General features: G+C 39.9%; 2 protein-coding genes across 2 annotated transcripts in view; both read left to right on the plus strand.

Moving 5' to 3' along the window:
* plcb4b (phospholipase C, beta 4b) overlaps nucleotides 1-9,225 on the plus strand; it is a 73,506-nt gene extending 64,281 nt beyond the window's left edge. The window contains 11 exon segments of the mRNA XM_030129017.1: nucleotides 3-159; nucleotides 254-303; nucleotides 1,249-1,314; nucleotides 1,838-1,953; nucleotides 2,396-2,471; nucleotides 2,592-2,767; nucleotides 2,928-3,029; nucleotides 3,133-3,190; nucleotides 3,346-3,432; nucleotides 4,018-4,054; nucleotides 6,376-9,225. Coding sequence (XP_029984877.1) covers nucleotides 3-159; nucleotides 254-303; nucleotides 1,249-1,314; nucleotides 1,838-1,953; nucleotides 2,396-2,471; nucleotides 2,592-2,767; nucleotides 2,928-3,029; nucleotides 3,133-3,190; nucleotides 3,346-3,432; nucleotides 4,018-4,054; nucleotides 6,376-6,452 — 1,002 coding nt within the window. The 3' untranslated portion in view covers nucleotides 6,453-9,225.
* Nucleotides 9,226-9,481: 256 nt separating this feature from the next.
* On the plus strand, nucleotides 9,482-18,600 carry lamp5 (lysosomal associated membrane protein family member 5). The gene is made up of 7 exons (XM_030129260.1): nucleotides 9,482-11,251; nucleotides 12,723-12,933; nucleotides 13,525-13,703; nucleotides 14,177-14,308; nucleotides 14,626-14,722; nucleotides 15,224-15,412; nucleotides 17,430-18,600. Exons 1-7 carry the CDS (start codon nucleotides 9,806-9,808, stop codon nucleotides 17,603-17,605), a joined length of 2,430 nt encoding a protein of 809 aa, XP_029985120.1. The 5' UTR covers nucleotides 9,482-9,805; the 3' UTR covers nucleotides 17,606-18,600.
* The last annotated feature ends 1,431 nt before the right edge of the window (nucleotides 18,601-20,031 follow it).

Here is a 20,031-nt window from a genome sequence, read left to right on the forward strand (position 1 = left end):
AGAATGATATAGCAGATGTTCCCAGTGGAAGCTCAAAGAATGACAAGAAGGGAAAAGGGAAAGGAGACACTGTAAAGGCCAGTGTGACGCCACAAGCCAGCTCAGACATGGCCCAGACGTCCAACTCAGCCCAAAATAACACAGCCGAAACCAAGAGGGGTGTGTATTTACAAATAATTATGTTCCACATCTATCCATGTATATTCATTGTATATGTATTCCCACTTACACTCATTAATGTTGACTGTTTCAGATACAGCTCTGGTGCCTAATGTCAGCATTGATGAATTAAAACAAATGAAGGTTTGTATCCAAATGCATGACTTTTTCTTCAAGACATTTTTAGAGGTTACTAATGTAATCATACACTTTAATCGATTCAAAATATTTAGTAGTACTCATCCCCTAAGTCAGTGGTTCCCAACCTTTTTCAGCCCGTGACCCCACTTTAACATCACAAATTTGTGGCAACCCCAGACATTCAAAACAGAGATTTTTTTTTTGCTAAAATGAATTTGTTTTTGATCATTTAATAGTTTGCTATACTATGTTGCAAATAGTGGTCACGTGATCAGGTCAATCAAGATATGCCCTCTCAGATATCATATCCTGCATTTTATTTTAATTTGATTTTTATTAGGAAAAGAGTGTGGTGTTTTAATTATAATGAAATATATACTGAATCCTTAAAAAATATTGTTTTATTAGCAATTTATTTCTTTATTTTTTTTATTATCAATTACTAGAAATTTCAGGCAACCCCATCTGGGGTCGTGACTCGTGACCCCTGACCCCAAGGTTGAAAAAGACTGCCCTAAGTTTAACTTGAATAGTAGAAATAGTTCAAGCATTCAATTCACAGATTGTATACTTTATGTTCCATAAATAAGATTCTGCTTTTCATAAATTATGTGCCCATTGCTTCCTTGCAGGCTTGAGCAATAGTATCTTGTAAAGTTATAATCAGTAATAAATGAAATTATGGAGTTAAATAGTAGTTAGATTTACAGAGCACCTAATACTGTACTATTTTCTGTAACCTTATACTTGTACTAGTCACAATGCAATTATCTAGTTGCTTTTGTACTGAAATAATCTAATGAAAACCTCATAAAATCACCTATAGAATAAACAACTCATACACATGTCATACCAGAAAATGTTTTTATTTATCTATGTTGGACTTTGGTTTGCACAGCTCTACTTGACTTGAATAATATGTCTAAATATGCTTCTCTCCCACTGCAGACATACCTTAAACTGATTAAAAAACAACAGAAGGAGCTCAGTGCTTTAAAGAAGAAACACTTAAAGGTGGGTGACCAGACCTGGACCTGATACTTGGCGAAGCAAAGAGGCTTGAGCTTATTCTGGACTCACATTAAAGCTCAGAGACACAAACAGAGCGAGAGATCAGAGCCCCCCTTTCATCTTTCACTGATCACAGCTTCATCATTTGCCCAAACACACATACATACACATTATATCACAAATGCACATAACAATTGACACGCAATTAATGTTTTATAACAAATTAGACTTGCTAAAGTTAGCTTCCCTTTGACCTGCACTCACCACAGAGACCGTGGCGGGTGCTGGCTCTTTCAAAGCAGCTGATTAATTATCGCACTATTAAAGCCTATTGCATAACAGATGTAAACACTACCCATCCAGACACATCTGTTGAATAAAGACGAGCTCTTTATCAAACAAAAACATGCGCTCACAGTTGGATACTGCATCTGCCTCATGTGATTTTGTTTTGTCAGATTAATACTGCACTTCCAGGGTGTAAAAAATGTATTTATGTCCCCATTCTGTTTCTGTCTTGAACTAGGATCAAAACATAATGCAGAAAACTCACTGCACTCAGGCAGACAAGATGGTGTCTTTGCATGATAAGGAGAAGATGACCCTGGAGAAACTACTAGAGAAAGCAATCAAGAAACGAGGGTAAATTTTTAAATTCTGATGAAAGAGTACGAAAACACAAAGCACTGAACATAAACAATGACACCATGACCACTAGGTGTGCTATGGGTTCTGGTTCAGGTTTGTGAACTGTGTTTCCATCCTCACTGCCAACCCTAACTGTAAACTGTAACACATTTCTGTAACATGCAGAGACCTCTATGTCTGAGATACATTATATGAATTATTCAGGTTTTTTACTACAGTGTCAGGTGGAAAATTTAAATTTCAGGGACAAAGCTTATCCACAGGCATTTGGAAAACTGATCTGATTTACCACAACTGAGTGCCATTTCAGTTTTCCAAACACCTAAACTCTCACACAGATGTTCTCTTCTCCAAGATGAAGGTGTCTACATTTGAGTTGCATGAGTTTTAGTAAATATGGGCTTTGAACTTCACTTAGTATCTGGTTGACTTTCAGGGAAAATAACTGCCAGGATCTGAAGAAGGAGACAGAAGATAAGATCCAAACACTAGCTACTGAACACAAAGCCAAGGTAAGTCTCCTCAGCCCAAACTCAGTGCCCTCTCCAAAAGCCCATTAGTTATAAGAACAACATGGTCTTAAGTTGTGAATAATTAATTGTGTCAATCAAATGTGATGTGCGTGTGGGCAGGTAAAGGACATCACAGCACAGCACACTAAAGAGTGGTCAGAGCTGATCAGTAGTCACAGTAGCGAGGAGCAGGAGATGAAGGACAGCCACGTCACACAGCAGTGTGAGCACCTTAAGAAACTCCTGGCCACTGTCCAGGAGCAGCAGACCATGCAGCTCAAACTCATCCACGAACGGTGAGAGACACACACACACACAGCAGAATGCATGTGTCTGGGGCAGCAATCCTCCCATGTGGTGCCAGACTGAAGGGCCAGTTGCTCTATTTTTACTGTCGTAAAAGCTAGTCATGATCACATGTCCTTACACTATTTGTCACTTTCTTCACAATTTTAGGCAGAGCAAAGAAATGCGTGCCAATCAAGCCAAGATGTCCATGGAAAACAGTAAAGCCATCAGCCAGGACAAGACCATCAAAAACAAAGCAGAGAGGGAGAGGTAAGCCTCAAAATTCATTCAGTTGTGAGATGGTTTTGCAGCTGAAAAAGGAAATGAAGTTAATATAATGGAATTCTCTTACTTACTCTCACTTTACTCTTAGGAGAGTGAGAGAATTAAACAGCAGTAACACGAAGAAGTTTTTGGATGAAAGGAAGAGGGTAAGTCGTCTAAATAAGGATTTACCTCCTTAAAGAATCACCATAGTGCACTTTAAGAAAAAAAAAACAAAACAGATTAAACACAACGGACTGAAAGAAAGACAACGCGAGTGGTTTGCAGTGTTCACTAATGGTTATACTTGGTGTGTCCACAGCTGGCTATGAAGCACCAGAAAGAGATGGAACAGCTCGAGAAAAACCAGAGAGAACAGTTGGAGAAACTGGAGAAGTTCAATGAGCAGGTACAACCTGGATGAAGGAGAAGGAACCTTAGTTCCAGACATATTCCAAAACACCATTATCACTACAAGTGGACTGAGTTTACCACCATCTGGTTACTGCTCCTAATCTCAACTACTGTAGTGTGTAGCCATGGCACTAAACACACTGGTTTCCTCCTCTGTAATACACATCACATCAGTTTACAGTTGGACGTTCATGCTCCACTGGCTTATGTGTAAATGAAACATGAGTTTAGCTCTACGTGCAGCTCTCTGTGAAATGCCTGTCTTAGACAATCACTAAAAGTTCTATCACTTGGAGGTAAATTGTTAGTTATGCAGGAACTGTTTCACTAAACAGACAAAGAATGTACCACCAACAGCGCTAAAATAAACTAATATTTGGAGGGTTTCTTCACATACTTGTATTGAGTTTTAGTTTTCTTACTAAGTATATTTGTCCAAAAGGAAGTTCAGCTCATGTTCTATGTGAAGGTTCCATATTTCCATCATGACTTTTATTTTACCATCTGTCACATCTGTATGTGTCTTACATGTGTGCACATATTCATTTGTTTTTAATATGATTTGCTTCTTCCGGCACAGCTTTTGAAATCACATCATGCAAACAAACAGGTTCAAGGTAGGCATCTCCATCTCACTTTTCTGTCCGTACACCTCAGTTTCAGCACATCATTTACTGTAGTGATCAGATTTCCTTCATTTCTTTCCCCTCTCTGTCTGACATGTTTTTCTTCATCCTTCCTGCTGAGCCTGTGAAAATGGGTATTTTCCTGCCATTTAAATGACAACTATAATGAGCACTCAAGTGACTCAGCAGAGTAAAGCAGGGATATACTGTAGTACACAACAGGCCTGTCGTTCAAGAGATTGCAAGATTTGACAAAGAACGAAAGTGATTCATTTTCTTTGTGTTGTAAAATCCAATCCCTGTGTGTGGAGTGTGCAGCTCTCAGGGTGTCAGCACTGCCAACGAGCAGCTTGAGTCATTTATCACAATGACTCATAGCTATTACTAAGCAAAAACAGCCTAGCTCCAACCTGCCCCCGTGTTCCTTCACTTTAGCTCATTATCTTTACGTGACACCATCCCATGGCACTCATTTTGTGGAAATCATTACATGTCACTTCTGTTAAGCTTTTGGTTGGTTATTTACATAAGTAAAAATTGTACCTTATTATAATTAGAATAATATTATCACTTAGATCAACTACTTTGACATGAGAGATAAGAATTTGGATCTCATGTATTTACAACTGGATATTGGCTTTGATACAGTTTCTTTACACTTTTTAAAATAAATCTGATTAAGAAAAAAATAAAATGACATATTATAGTACAAATCCTTTTGTTTTATCAATCAAATTTTATTTATATAGCACCAAATCATAATTGTTATACAATCACTGCAGTTTCATAACTTAAGTTTTACTATGTATTGCTTCTATTTTAACTCTAGTATTATGTTTCAACACCCTGGTGTTTTTCAAAGCAGTGTCGCAACACTGAACACTAAATCAATTTACTACAATGAAGGTATTAGCATAACATTGCTAAATAAAAAGCTGACCAATAAATACAGTATATACAGCTCCACTGAGAACACTGTCCAACATTTTACACTTCATTAATTTCACTGTTGTAAATACAGTTTTGTTTTGTTTTTTTACAGAGAACACTGAATGAAGGGTTGCTTGTATCATCAATGAGTCTGTGCTACCAAGTGTATTTAAGTCAGTTTGTAGTGATTTTGTCAGCACTAAAAGTGGTTAATTCACTTAAATATACATGAGTTTATGACATGTTTTGCAGCTACACTGTAATAAAAACCAACAACTGTGCAGTAATCCTGGGTTTATAGACACTTTACTGAATAAAAAATACAAAAGACACTAAGTCCGTTTACATGCACACTAATACTCTGATCATTATCCGATTTCTGGAGTTGTCAGTTTATTCAAATTACCATGTAAACAGCATAATCTGATAGGTTTTATCAGATAACAGCAGTAATCTGACTATGAGAAATCAGATTAACACACTGGGATTTCTCCGCAATGCTCCAATGTCTTTCTGCATGTATACAGATTAATCTGATTTCATTCTTTTACATCTGTACGTGAGTGTAAACACAGTTAAAATCATAGAGAACGGAAGTTATGTACTCAAACGTCAGCAGAAGACAACAGGAAGTTTGAGTCTACCATCAGTACATATGTTCGAACTGTGAACTGAAGCGTCTAAACCAATTATTACAATTATCTGATTACTCCCAGTTATCAGATTTTATAGCCATGTAAACAGGCTTAATGGCAGTTATCTGACTATGAGAAATCAGATTAACACACCTGGATTTCTCCCAAATACTCTGTCTTTGTACATGTATACTTGTTTATTTTGTTCTTTTATACCTGTGTATGTGTAAAAGCAAATCATAGAAGAGGATAGTGACATAATCATACATGAGTGGATGACAATAATAGGAAGTTGGAGTCTACCATCACTACGTCCGTATGCACACTGAAAGAAATCCAATAATGGACTGAAATGTCTAACAGGGTTTTTCGATTATCGCATTTCTGAAGTGAGATCTGATTATTACAAGTATCTGGCTACTTCCAGTTTTTGGATTTTTATGGTCATGTAAACGGGCTCAATGTTTGGGATCCTTTATGTTATTCTGAGTAGTTTAAGAATGTTTTTGGTTCATCATGGGACTGTGCATTATGTTAGACAGCCAAATAAACATCATCATTAGATATCGGAGTTAACTCTGACTGTAGAGGAGAGTTTCTCTGTTTTTGTTTAATCCCTAATAGTATGTATTATGTGGCTGATGTAATATGTTTACTACCCAGTCTATAAGTGCTGCACTTTTGCCTTCAGTGGGAGGTTTAGTTTCTGTGACTCTTTGTCTGAGACGGTTTTGTGTGTCCTCACAGGCCAAGGACATGCAGCAGATGGTGAAGCTGGAGGAGGAGATGGACCGCAGACCTGCCACGGTGGTGTGAGCGACTGAGACAGAGACACAAACACACTCACATAATCGCACACAAACATGCAGGTGCAGAAAACACACCACCCTGGACAGCCCTCTACAGTCAAGAGATGTAAAACCTGCCCAGGTCACATCTTTCTTTTGTACCATGTGGCCAGCACTCACTATGTAAACACACAGTCACACACTTAGTTTCTGTTCATTCACCTGAGCTTCCTGTCTTCTCATCCTTCCCCTGTCCGCTAACTTTATACCACTGGTGCTTCACACTGTTTGACCACTTATGAAAAGAAGAAAGCCTGCCATGAAGACAGAGCAACACAGTGTCAAGACGCATCGCCCACTCCACCTGTACAGAACCAACTTTTCTATCATCTTCACTGGTCTCTGCATCTTTTGGGCAACACAAGCTGCAGCTATTGGTTTACGCAGACACATCCAACACGCACACATGTTCACTCATGGGATGGAAGAGGCAGTTATCCTTCCCCTTTTTAACTTTTTTTTTTTCTCCTAATTGGTACAAATAAGCTGTAACCGTTCCAGTAACAGCATGGAAGAGGAGAAGGAAGAGGGGAGAAGAATATGTATAAGATATTGTTATTTCAGCACAAATGAATAAACTTTGAAATACACTGTATGCTACACACCAGTCCTGTCCTGAGCACTTTGTATGTGATAGGCCATCATAACAATGTGGAAAATGTAGCAGTGCACTACTGTAGGTTTTCTGTATCTCAGTAAGAATGTATGCCAAAAAAGAGAAGAAAAAAAAAAAAACACATATACACAAAAAAACACTATGAGTGACAAACCCCGGTATCAGCTAGTCCTACGAGCTGTTTGACTTCAGAAAGATGTTTTATTTACTTTTTTGTTGTTCAGCAAAGTTACAGCCTTCTTTAAAAAGGCTAATTAAGTCAAAACTAAAGGGATCACAAGGGAGGTTCACGTTTATTCCACAGTCAGGTTGTGTTGTCATTACAGGTGAAATTCCTGGGAGACAGTGTAATCACTCTGCTTCACTCACTTGAAATTGATCGGGGATAGTTATATATAGTGAGGTTTTTTTGTTTGTTTTTTGTTTGTTTTTTTTAAACAGGCTTTGCTCGGTCTTTAAATTTTTTGACAGCAAAACTCTTTAATGCTGTATTTTATAGCCCTACTTTTCTGCTCAAAAGCACACTATGCAAAAATACTCAAATGTCATAGTATAGTACAAATACTACTTTGGTGTCGAGTCGAATGATTTGTAAGGTTTATAAAATAAAATCAGAAACTCAATCTGGAGCATGTTCACTGTAACAAAAAGTTAACCCAAAGTAACAGGTAAAAATGTTGTCATAATTGTAACCAAAATGTTGATATGTAATTGGTTTATCCATTAGTAAAATGAAAGTTGCATTAAGGAGTTTTGCACATATTAATGTGGTGTAGCACCCGTTCTATTCTGCTGGAATTTCCATTTGTCATCATACAGGAACAGTTAAAGTTCACCATCCTGCCTTGTCATTTTGTTAATCTGATGTCATGAAAGTGAAGCACTCCTTTCATACCGTGCAACTTCAGTGTTCCCCTGCTCAGCTTAGGTCAGAGGAGATCATACAGTACAACTCCAGCTGATCTATGATGCCTTTGCATTGCTGTCACACACTGTTCACTGAAGGAATTTCACTAAAGGACTGTATCCTTGTGCACCCCCACTTCTAATGAAGCTAAATCTCCTAAATGTTCATAGGATGACAAAAGGATCTAGAATACGCAGCCCTGTCACTACTGCTGAATCCAAAAGCCAATGCAAAGAGAGGAATGCAATGCGGTCGTAGTATTATGAGGTAATCCTGTGGGTACTGTAGTATTTGTGCACATATGATCATGCGAGACATTGCACTGCATGGAATCACATGTGAAAATTGACAGATGATAAAATTCCTAATCTTATATAATGGAAAATGTGATAAAAGCACCTCCAGGTCCAGTATTTTGGCCTTTTTAAAGATATACTCTGTTTTATTCTGCTGTAACACACATTAAGGGTAGACGGAATATTTGTGTATATACTGGAATGTATGTTGTTTCATTTTTCTTTTGACTTATTTGTGTTCAATGATTCTGTCATACAAGGGCTTGGGGATAGACTGGGTCTGGTGGATTCTCGGGGGAAGACATTTATCGACCACTGGCTTTTCTTGTCCGTACCTTCTTTTTTTGTTTTTTGTTTTTTTTTGGTTCCAGTCTGCCCTTACTGCACCACACAACACAGTATAAAGCTCTCACCACATATCTAGTGCAGAGATAATGAGTAAAAGTGCTTTTAAATTTTATTCCATCGCTTTCAAATGTGCCACTCAGTGTCTGTTAGGACGTTTAAATTATTTTATGAATGATAAAATGCCAAATTAAGGGGTTATTTATATGAAGATATATATATAAATAAATATATATATTATATATATTAGATATAATGTGTAGTTTAAAATTATTCTGTTTGTTAGAGGCTTTTTGCACTAGTCGAATGTTTCTGTTGTGTGATTCTATGTAACCTTTGGCTCTCTAGTTTGTCAAAAAAGCAGATTATTTTTGCAGAGCAATGTCACCAATTTGATTTCTTCTGTTTCTACTGTATCTTCTTTGTTTTCTATTTTAATTGTAGCTTGTCAACAAAACATCCTGTGCGTGTTTTTGTATTTATATTGTATTGTTGAACTTATAGCAATGAAAATACTGTTGTTATCTGGCTCCTTTAATACTGTTTTATAGTATGTGTACCAATAAATCCAGGTGTAAAATGGGACAAAATCATGTGGCTCATTTGTATTTTTTATTGAAGTGACACTAGTTATGTTGACAGAACTAAAACTTAATTGTTTACCTTACTCAATTATTATCAATAGTTTTTATTAAATAAAAAATAAGGTGTAACAGTTTTGGTGTCAGGATTGCTTTTGGTGAAACACTATCTGGTGCATATTTTGGTTTTGTGCTTTGCCATGATCTTATCTGGGCTCAGTCTCTACCAGTCAAATGCCCATTCAGCAGCAGGCCCAGGCTGCAGCTACCCACGCTCTGATTTCCCAAACAATGAGCTCTGTTAATCACATGCAACAAGTGCAGGGAGACTCCAGATCCTCTTGAACACCGGCGGCTCCATCGCTGTGGCTCTTTGTCTTGTAAAGCACAGCATTAACATCAGAAAGAAGAACAAAGCATGGGGATGATGTTTGCGTTGCCCAGCAACACCATCGCTTCTCTTCACTATATAACAGTGAAATGTCTGCATCCGTTTGTCATCCCTGGTTTGAGGACAGGTTACGAAACCTGCCCACAACTCCTGAGGGATGACCTCTGTTCACTTCCATCCATAAACTAGAATAATGCTGAAGGCGGAGGAGCGAACTGGTACTAAGATCCTCCTGGAGGCGATGTCCCAGGACAAGATCCACCTGGCCAGGTTCGTTCTGGACGCACTAGATGGAGGAATTGTGGATTCCAAAACCGAGGGCGCACAGACCCCTCTCATCTCATCCATTTTCCTGCCTGATGACAAGGTTCGATGTAAGTTTGTGGAGCTGCTTCTGCAGCGAGGGGCCAGTGTCAATCATCAGGACGCAGACGGACGCACTGCGCTGAGTTACGCATGTGAGAAAGGCTACCTGGACGCAGTCAAGATCCTGGTCCGGAACAGTGCAGACCCGGAGATTGTGGACGTGTGGGGGAACAGTGCACTAATGTATGCCGCAGTCGGAGGCCACTCCCACATTGTCGACTTTTTAGTTAGAGCTTTCAAGAGGCTGGGTCTGCAGATAGACAGACAGAATAAAGTTGGGAACTCTGCTGTTCACGTGGCAAAGTTTCTCGGCCACGTAGACTGTTTCTTTGCACTCACTAACAAGAAGGGCCACGAGGCTGAGGGATGCGGCGATGTCAATTACAGGTTTCAGAAGAAAGTTGGACATTTAGTGAATAAACTTGAAGCTCTCCAGACTTCTGCTCCTGGTAATAAGATCACAGTTCAAAGGTGCGGCAGGAAGCCAGGGCATGGGATGAAGCAGAGTCATCTGCCACGGATGGACTCCATAGAAGAGTTTGACACACAGAACGGAGACTCCTCTGTGCCTCCACATGAGCTGGTCTTCCTCACCCCTAAACCCCCCCTACGGACCTCTGACCAGCTCCCCTTCTCTAAGCGCATCACATCTGGGGGCAGAGGTGTCACCACCGATGATCTGCTCCCTCCTCTTATCTCATGCAGTGAGTCCAAAAACAGGGTTTTCTTCTCTCCCCGACCGGCCAGAAACTGTGTGAAGCGCAGCGCATCTTCTGCCCTGAACATCTTACTGACTCCTATTGCTGCCAATAAAAGTGACGATGAGCTGCGAACAGAAAAACCAAAAGCCGTAGACGTCGGCGCTCGCAGATTTCATGACAACTATCAGAAAAGGTTCAGTTTGCCAACTACCCTTCTCAGCCCTGCGCCACCGGAACGCACTGTGGTGCCTTTGCGTAAATCCAGAGCAGTGAGGAGGTGCACAGCTTCTCCCTCTGTGGTAGAACTTCTCCAGTTGGCCAATCCAACTACCACCTCATCTCCAACTTTCTCTGTGTTAAGCAACAAACTCTTGCGCCCATTTACATCCCCGGAGTTTAAAAAGGACGTGAAAGAGATGGAGCATGGTCCGGAGTTTACTTCAGTGCGGATTCCGCGATCGGAGACATTTCCCCAAGACATTAAACATCCCCTGGTGGGCAGTAAACCCAGCATCGACAGCATCAGCTCCGTTAAATGCGAGTTTGACTTCCAGTGCAGAATACCCAACTCTTAAAAGAATGGGCCGTGCGTAAAACGTGCGTCCGTTTGTGGCATCTCCAAAGCCCTTAGCTGTAGAGCCCATTCCACCACAGACGGATCCAGGACTCACTGTGGTAGTTTACTTCCCCAAAATGTTTGATGTCATCCACTCTGACCTTCAATCGACAAATATCATCATATAATAGCCTACTTCCGCCCTAAAACTTTTTGTCATGATACAATCAGACTGGTAAAGAATCGTGTGGCAGAAAAACACTGAAAACAACTGATTTGAACCGATTTAACACTGATCTGTCCAAGGTTAAGTACTCTGTGTAAACCGGTCCCTTAATGCCTCCTGGATTTTCAGTATTGGACTATTTACAGTAGTGTGTCGGTGTTTGCCCCTCCTTTTGGACTGAGTGGAAGCTGTGAGTTGGGGGGTTGCGGGACATCATAAGCAGCTGATCTTCTACACATTACAGTGTTTTTACATTCTACTTTGGTTTATTTATTTTTGATGTTAGGTTTTCAATAGTGAATAAATTCTCTATCTGAAAATAACCATGGCCCCTGTGTTAGTTCTGTATGAGACTAAGACTTAGGATTTTAATCAAGGGGAAAAAAAAACGCGTTAAAACCGATGAAGGCCGATATTCTGTACAGTTACAGTATTTCAGTGTATGTATGCCAAACGACAGAGCTCTTTATTCTTCGATTGCTGTGTTTAGATAAATACACTCATCTTTTACAAAATACTCACAGTATGAGCTCTCAAGCGCTGCAAAAAATTAATTTCAAATGACTCATAATGTGTCTGTAATTAGTGGTAAAATTACAAGCAGGGAACAATTATTGCCCAGGGGTTCCAATACCAGGAGGACGTGTGCAGCCTAATAACTTCTGGAACCATTATCCATATCTTTACACAATTAAACTACGGCTGTGTTCACTTTTCAGTCTATTCTGACGTGTATTCGTGAACTGTTCGACGCAAAAGCGATGTAATTAACCTCGGTAGAAAGTTTGTGTCTTTTATGTCTTTGAGTCTTGTTTTCAGCTCTAATTTTCCTCACACATTCAGCTGCAACCTTGCAGAAATGGAATGCCACAGAGGGAGGGAGGGGAGTGTTTTCGGCGTTTCCCTCCAGACATACATCATTTCAGCCCAACCTACAGCTTCTCCTACAGAGATGGAGATACAGCACTGCGGGAATAACACTGCACTGTGAGCTCTTCCTTCCAGGGCAAAGACTCAACGGATGGACTTTTCCTTTGGAGCAGGAGCCTTATTTCGGATGTATGAAAGGTGCAGACGGAGTTCGCTCTTGCAGCTGTCATTGATTTAAGACGTGTCAACCTTGGGAGGGGACGTGGGTTTGGGCTGTCAGAACTCTTCGGAGCCGGGGTCTCAGGCAGTGGAAACCGGATCTCACGTCCAACCTGGAGAATCTTTTGCTGCATTCACGATGATCTGAGCGTGACTTCTGTGCGCTGAGTAGAGGCATCCCTCCTCTCTCTCCTTTTTCCTTTTCACTCACCCGCCTCCCCTCTCTCTCTTCCCTGCTCTCTCTCTCTTTTCTTTCCGTGGGTTCGGCACACGCTGCCCTGTCACTAAGCCCCTGTTTCCAGCGTTGGGGAAGCTGATAGAAATGGGACGACTCGGTTTCAGCACCACGGAGAGCGCCCGACTTCTGCTATTGAGTGTGTTCGGTAAGAGAGCGTGTGCGCGCAGTTGTCGTGACTCCTCACTGCAGTGTGTGTGTCTGAGCACGCGCGCCCTCGTGCATGCCCGCCAACTACAGCATGTGTTTATTTATTTATTTTTTTTCTTTACGTGACAGTATGTGTTTTTGGTTATTTCCCAGAGTTGCCATGCTTCACCTGCTCATATAACAGAGAAGAACATTAACTCTAATCAAACACGGTCAGAGTTGAAGTTCATTACTTTGAGTCTCTGTTCAGACTGCAGTCACAGCAGAGGCGGGCTGTTGCTCCCCTGATACTGCAGATTTCAGTCCACAGTGTCTTCACCTGATTTGGACCTCACCGTAAAGAACACACAGGTGATACGCCAGTCATCTGAGGGTCTCACACACCTTCTAAACTCAGAGACGCACACTACGCCTCTTTTTTTTATTTTGTGCTGATTCTGCATCTTTTCATTTGGGTAGTGGGGGGAGGGGGTGTCTGCGTGTGTACCCCACCTGCTTACCCTGTTGACATAGGTGCCCCACCTCCAACTCCCCAGCTTCCATCCCCTCTGGACACCAACTCTGCTGTGTTGTGTGTTTGTGTGGTCAGGTGTGCTGGCGCTGTCCGTGGTGCTGGCGGAACAGGAGGGAGAGAACCTGTCCGGACTCTCCAACAACCCAGACAAAGCCATCTTCGCCGTCCGGGAAAACGGAACAACATGCCTGATGGTGGAATTCGCCGTTAAGTTCCTCGTGCCATATGACGTGCTCGCGCTCAATGGCATAGACGTAAGGAATCAATCGTGATTTTTAAAACCCATCAATAAGTTTTAACAGGTTTAACCCTTAAAAACATCAGCTCTGGGTTGGAATGGGTCGCTCTGAAGGCTGGTGCGTAAAAGTGAAGCAGCACGGGAATACTTTTACAGGCTATGCAAATTTTGCTAAATATTTAAATGTTTTTTTTTAATTTCTTGCCAATTCAGAGGAGGTATTTTGAGTACAAATCTAGTTAATACAGACACAGCGGGTCCAGTGTATAATCCTGTGCGTAAAATCTGGACGTCGCCTTTTCTTAAGAAAGAAATTTAAACCATAATGATCTATTTAAACAGGCTGTCGTTAGTAGCTTATTTGTGCGTAAAAGCTCTTCAAAATTCAGCTTTCTTGATATCTGGTGAATTTAAGCACATGCGTAAAACTTGCAGGATGATGCTAAAGTGGTTTTCTACTCCATAATTCGTGCTCGTTCTATATTGTAGTTAATCACCGAACAGGCATCGTTCACTTTGCCCCGTGGTGCAGAAATCGAGGGAAAATGTGGGGTCACGGAGTCAGAGATTCACATCACCTGGAAGAATAAGGCGTACACCCTCCGCATCTACTTCTCTAAGGTGAGCGAGAATCCAGGCAAAAGGAAACAAAACGAGTTTTAGTAATAAATAAATGACTACGGGACGCAGACGCACAAAAGAATTCCCTGAAAATTCACTGGTTCACTATTTTTAAAGAACTAGACTGCAGCGTCTTTCACATCAGTTAAGTTAAACCACTTAAAATTAAGTTAAAACAAATACACACATTCATCATCAGAATGACATCTTGAGTCTCTCGGCTGATCGTGGGCCAATCTGGTCTCCCTCAGGTTAAAAAAAAAAAAAAAAAAAAAAAAAAATCCTTGTTTGATGCTTTTTGTCTCTGCATGGTGCAGGAGTTCCGTGACAAGGGCATTGAGGTGTGGAAAATCAGCAAGGTCCAGTTCGTCTACGACACCTCAGAAACATCACATTTCATCAACGCATACAACCGTGAGTGTCCCGCCGAGCCTGTACAGTTACTACTCAGCACATTTACGACGCCTGCTCTGATCCCATTCATCTCACATTCAATTCGGATTAGCGGAGATTCACACTAAATGTAGGAACTTCACACCATGATACCAAGTTCTACCTGGATTTATGAGATTTATATGAAAAAGAATGTGCAATAAAATGTCTTCTATTATAAATGTTATTACTAGTAGTATTTAGTAAAAACGAGAGTTTTTAGGTATTGTTTCGTTTCTTATTTTGTTATTACTCCATTTAAATAATATTTTTTAAATGTTTACTTTTATTTCAGAGGATTAGAAATTATGCTTCCATTTGCAAAGAATTTCGCACATTTTACAATGATATAATTTTTGCAAAACACAGTTGATTGATGAAGCAGATCACTTTCTTTCTTGTTCTCACATATACTGCATTTCCTCTCTCTCTTTTTTTTTTTAACTTCATTCATGCCTCACCTCACTTATTTTATTTCTTAAGCTGGAAAGCACACAGCCAGCACCCACCGCCTGTCAGCCCTGGTGACCCCTGCCGGGCGCTCCTTCGTGTGCACAGCACAACAGACCCTCACCCTTATCTCCAGTGACCACCAGAAGGGCATCACTGTCTCCATGTATGACATTCAGATCCAACCCTTCGACATTTCCTCGGACTTCATGTTCAGTGAACGTAAGAACAACAGCAGCAAATGCATCTAAGAACAACTCATCCACACATTTGATGTCAAACAACCCAAAAGGGCACAAACCCACTCTGATATGGATGAGGATGGATGCTGGTGTTAAAGTGCTACAGATTTGCATCTTTTACACACACTACAGAATCCAGATCTCTGGGGGTGGGGGTGGGGGGGTTTACTGCTGCAGTATGAGAAGTACACTGGGCTGCAGAGGGGAAGCAAGAGGGGGTAGGGGAGACTACATGGAGAGGGGTGGGGGGTCATTAGGACTTTATGAGTGCAGCCATATACTTGCCCTCAATGCAGCTTTTATGGACATACTCAATGTACCAGGCTGTCCTTTGGAACCAATCACCTTGAAGAAGCTGAGCTACTGTAAACTAGGCTGTGCTGTGCTTCACTACCTTCCTCCTGATGTGCGATACTGCTGCCCATGGGGAAAAGCAAATTCAACTCTAAACCACATACACATATGTACAGCCAGCTGTAGATTTAACAAACACCAGCGAAAAAAAAAAGGTTGGCCTCATGAAGACATGCCTTAAGCCAAGCACGGAGACAGAAAAGATGTGTTTGTGACTAAAACTGAAAGAGTGGAACATCTGAGTGAAATGCATTTCATTTAGCAGAAACATCAGAGCTGCTCCTGTGCAAAGACACCCCTGTACCAGTGGCATTCTGTTAGGAGCTGACTGATATGGTTTAGTGAGAACCACTACAACTCTGATTATTATTAATCAAGGTCACAATTGCCAATGTTTGGAATCAACATATCAATGCAGTAAACATGAAAATGTTGTCAAAATCACAAACCTTTTTGAAGATATGAGTGAAGCACATATTTAACTATAAGACAACCAGAAGCTCGTGGCAAAATTTTTTATAGTTAAGTTGAAACAGTTTTGTAAACGAAATAATTTAAGGAAAAACGATAAAACTTACATTATGAGTTGAATTAGTCTGTGTCAGTGGCACTGGACTGTACAAAGCCGTGTGTTCAGCATTCCACTGCGTAGCCTTGAGATAGAACAGCAGCTGCATCTGAAACAAGGAGTGAATTTAGAAATAAGCCATTTTAGTAGCTATTGAATGAAAAAATAACTACACCATAGTTATAAAAATGCTGAGTATCAGATTCAATAATTGACCTGGCTGTTCATTGGTTGTTCTGTGCATTACTTTGATTCCAGACTCAACATATGATTATTAAGCAAGGAGTGGTACGAGTCCAGACTAATCTAAAGATGAACTGATAACTCAGATAGGACATTTTACAAACTATCAGTGTCAATAATGGCCTTTCACCCAGAATCCCTGACACTGAGGAAAAATAATATGTGATAAACAGAAATACGCCTAAATTTGACTGCATTTTTCATGGTTCTTTTGTATAAATCAGTAGTCCAGATTTATTCATGTAGGTGTTTATTTACTTAAACACAGATCAGTCTAGTTCAACCATCACCCAAAACAGTTAATTTACAACAGTGTGAATTTTTTCCAGTTGATGTCTGTAAATTAATCCACTACCGCTTTCTAACTATTGATACATCAGCATTTAACGATCTATTATCAGTTGCCTCTACATTAAAACCTACAATACGTCACCTCTTAATCACTCCTGACATCAGTGGAAAAACTGATAAATAGACTAAATCACTAATAATTCTTTGTTGTAACAACCAACTTCATGACACAGAAAGGCTCTAAAGTAAATCATTGGCCTCATAGCATAATTGCTTAAGTCATTTTTTTGGCCAAATTGTGATATCTGTGTAACTTTGCTCTCCTAACACTGCTGTTTCATTTCATACAAGATATCACAATTTGGCCAAAAATATGACCATTATGCTATGAGGCTAATACTACTGCATCACCAAGCATCACATGACAGAACTCGTGGATTCTACATAAATCTTTACAGCTTCAGGCTTTAAAAAAAAAAACATTTATTAATACACCCAACGTGCTGATGATAAACCTTTTTTTTTTTTTTTTTTTAAACAGCCTACAAGTGCATCACTGATCAGCGGGAGCGCCTGGAGGAGACTCTCCCCCTTGTTTTAGGCCTCATCTTGGCTCTCATTATCGTCATCACGCTCACCGTCTACCACTTCCACCTGAAGCTGACGGCGAGCCAACCCCAGCTGCCCAGAGACCGCTCCATGTACAAGAATATGTAGTGTGTGCACAGGTGACTCCCTCAGCTCTCCTCAATGCTCCTCGATGTCCCAGGCCCAACACCTCAGAGTCGACTGCCCCGCTCTGGACGGACTTGCCTGCTTGACTGAGATTTACATGTGTAGCCTGTACTCTAGGCCCTTTGGTTAGCAACAATTACAACAGAAAGTATGGGACAGCTTGGGGCATTCTAATATTTTGGGCCTAGCATGGATGTAGTTGTGGGAATAAACCTACCAAAACCTACTTTACCCAGTTGAATCTTAATGCCATAAATCCATAGTCAGCGTTACAATGACTAGACTTTTATCAATAAAAAAAAACATGCTTTTGTGAGAATATAATTTATTTTTTCAAACTAGTAGTAGTTGTTTGTCAACGTTACAAAATCACAAATTTGAGCTTTTAGTTTATCATCTTATCTAATAACGTCACAGGAGCCGGGTTTGTTTTTAATCAAACTTCTCTTTGAATGAAATGTATGAATTGCCTGAGCTTCTGCTGTCATTTACCAACTGTTTGTCGTCTTCTCCGCACTCTCTTTCTGAAATTTCTGCTCAATAATTTCAACACCTACTGTTGGTTCAGTATTTGCTGATCTTCTCTGTTGGGATCTACACTCCCTGTCGTTTCATTTCTGAATGCAGCCATAGTGTTGACAGTGGACAGTCTTGTAGTGTATAGTGCAGTGGCATTCAAAGTCATTATGATTTGCAGTGTTACAGTTTTTGCTTTGACTTAAATCTTTTCTGTACACAGATGTATGAAACATATCAAAAAAAAAAAAAAGAAAACACAAAACACTTGACAGATATTCTGTATTGATAGTCAAGACATGACCTGAATGCCATATGAAAATGTTTATGAAAGTAACAAGAGGTTATTGAATTTAAAAAAAAATGTGTATAGTATTTTCAGAAACAAAGTCTATGCATAAACTTCTGCTGATGCAATCCTGTGCAGTATTCTATTCACTCAAATAAATTGCTGGAATCATCTCATTATTTCCATTGTTATTTATCACATCATTTCATATGCTCTTTGATCTCCAAACTAATATAAATCTACTCCTGGTAAATTAACAAAAAAACAAACAGCGCTAGAGAGGTGACAGATGCACCTGTCAGAGGAGACGCTGCAGGGATGAAGTATTGATTTTGTTGCCCAGGCCTTCAAAGGGAACACAATATGATCAAGTCTAATTGAAAATAAATAGAGTATTTGTGTCAGCTACAGCTATTTGTTTCTGCAGCAGGGATGTCATATATCATCTTCAGTCACAACACATCCAAGTCTTATCCAGTTTTTCGCTCAGCTTGGCCTCTCCCTATTTTTTTTTAAGAACTGAGCTTCTGTGCATTGATCTTCTGTGTACTCAGGACAGACACATCCATGTTTCAGTCCTGTAGCGCGCCCTGTGCATCATGACATTAAAGATATTTTCTTGTCCTCTGGACAAATGAGAGTCAATGTTTAGAAGAAGATTTTTTGCACTTCATAACAAAAAAAAAAAAAAAAAAAAAAAAATCCTCCAGTCCAGAGACACCTTCTATAACTTTTCCTGCTCTGATTTGGTGCATCTCCAGATGGATCAACACTGTACACAGCTAATGTTGCATCTTATCCATCCAAAACACAGACAACTCTCTGAATACCCATCCATCCCCAGCTAAGCAATACAATCTCAGAGTGTTGTGGCTTATATGTAAATATGCCTACACTGATAATAGCAGGTGCAGAAAAATGTCAATCTGTTTGGATGAATATCATTGATAATATGTGCTATAATGACAAATGGCTCGGAGTGAAACTGACAAAAGGCAGTGATATGAGAAACACTGCCCTCATGTTGTGTCATAGGCTACATTCAGACAGCAGGTCTTAATGCACAATTTGGATTTTTGGGTGAAATCAGATTTTTTTTGTGTGCTCATTCATATTACACATTAAATGTAGCTTCTATCACTTTTGAGTTTAGGTAGACTGATATATCAGCTGGTCGATATATTGATTTTTTTCTATATCAGACGTCTGCTTTAATTTTTTTTGAAAGACGATATTTGATCAGTAGTAAAAATGTTATAAGATATTTGATTAGGCACATGTGTGGGTAGCACTTGAAGTTCAATAAATGTTAAAAGAGTACTATGTGTACGTGTATTAATAATTTCATTTATATTGCTGCATAAAAATCATAATTATCTGAGTGTTTCAATTGTATTTTACAATCAATGTGCTTTTAAAAAAACAGTCTCAAAAATCAACTGTAGATATCAGTCATCGGCTGAACAAATTTTTTAAAAAATCAGCATCAGCATCAGCCTTTGAAAAACCCATATTGGTCGACCTTTAGTTTTGAATATGAACTGAATGCGACCCTGAAGTGACCCACATGTGCAAAAGAGGTCCTGATGTAATACGTGACCAC

Source organism: Sphaeramia orbicularis, chromosome 24 (assembly GCF_902148855.1).
Source record: "Sphaeramia orbicularis chromosome 24, fSphaOr1.1, whole genome shotgun sequence".
Taxonomy (NCBI): Eukaryota; Metazoa; Chordata; class Actinopteri; order Kurtiformes; family Apogonidae; genus Sphaeramia; species Sphaeramia orbicularis.

Excerpts from the sequence above, each read along its gene's own strand:
- lamp5 (XM_030129260.1), top strand. The coding sequence starts at position 9,806 with ATGCTGAAGGCGGAGGAGCGAACTGGTACTAAGATCCTCCTGGAGGCG. Across the intron at positions 13,704-14,176 it reads TCGCGCTCAATGGCATAGAC|TTAATCACCGAACAGGCATC; the intron begins GTAAGGAATCAA and ends TCTATATTGTAG. Across the intron at positions 15,413-17,429 it reads GGACTTCATGTTCAGTGAAC|CCTACAAGTGCATCACTGAT; the intron begins GTAAGAACAACA and ends TTTTTTAAACAG.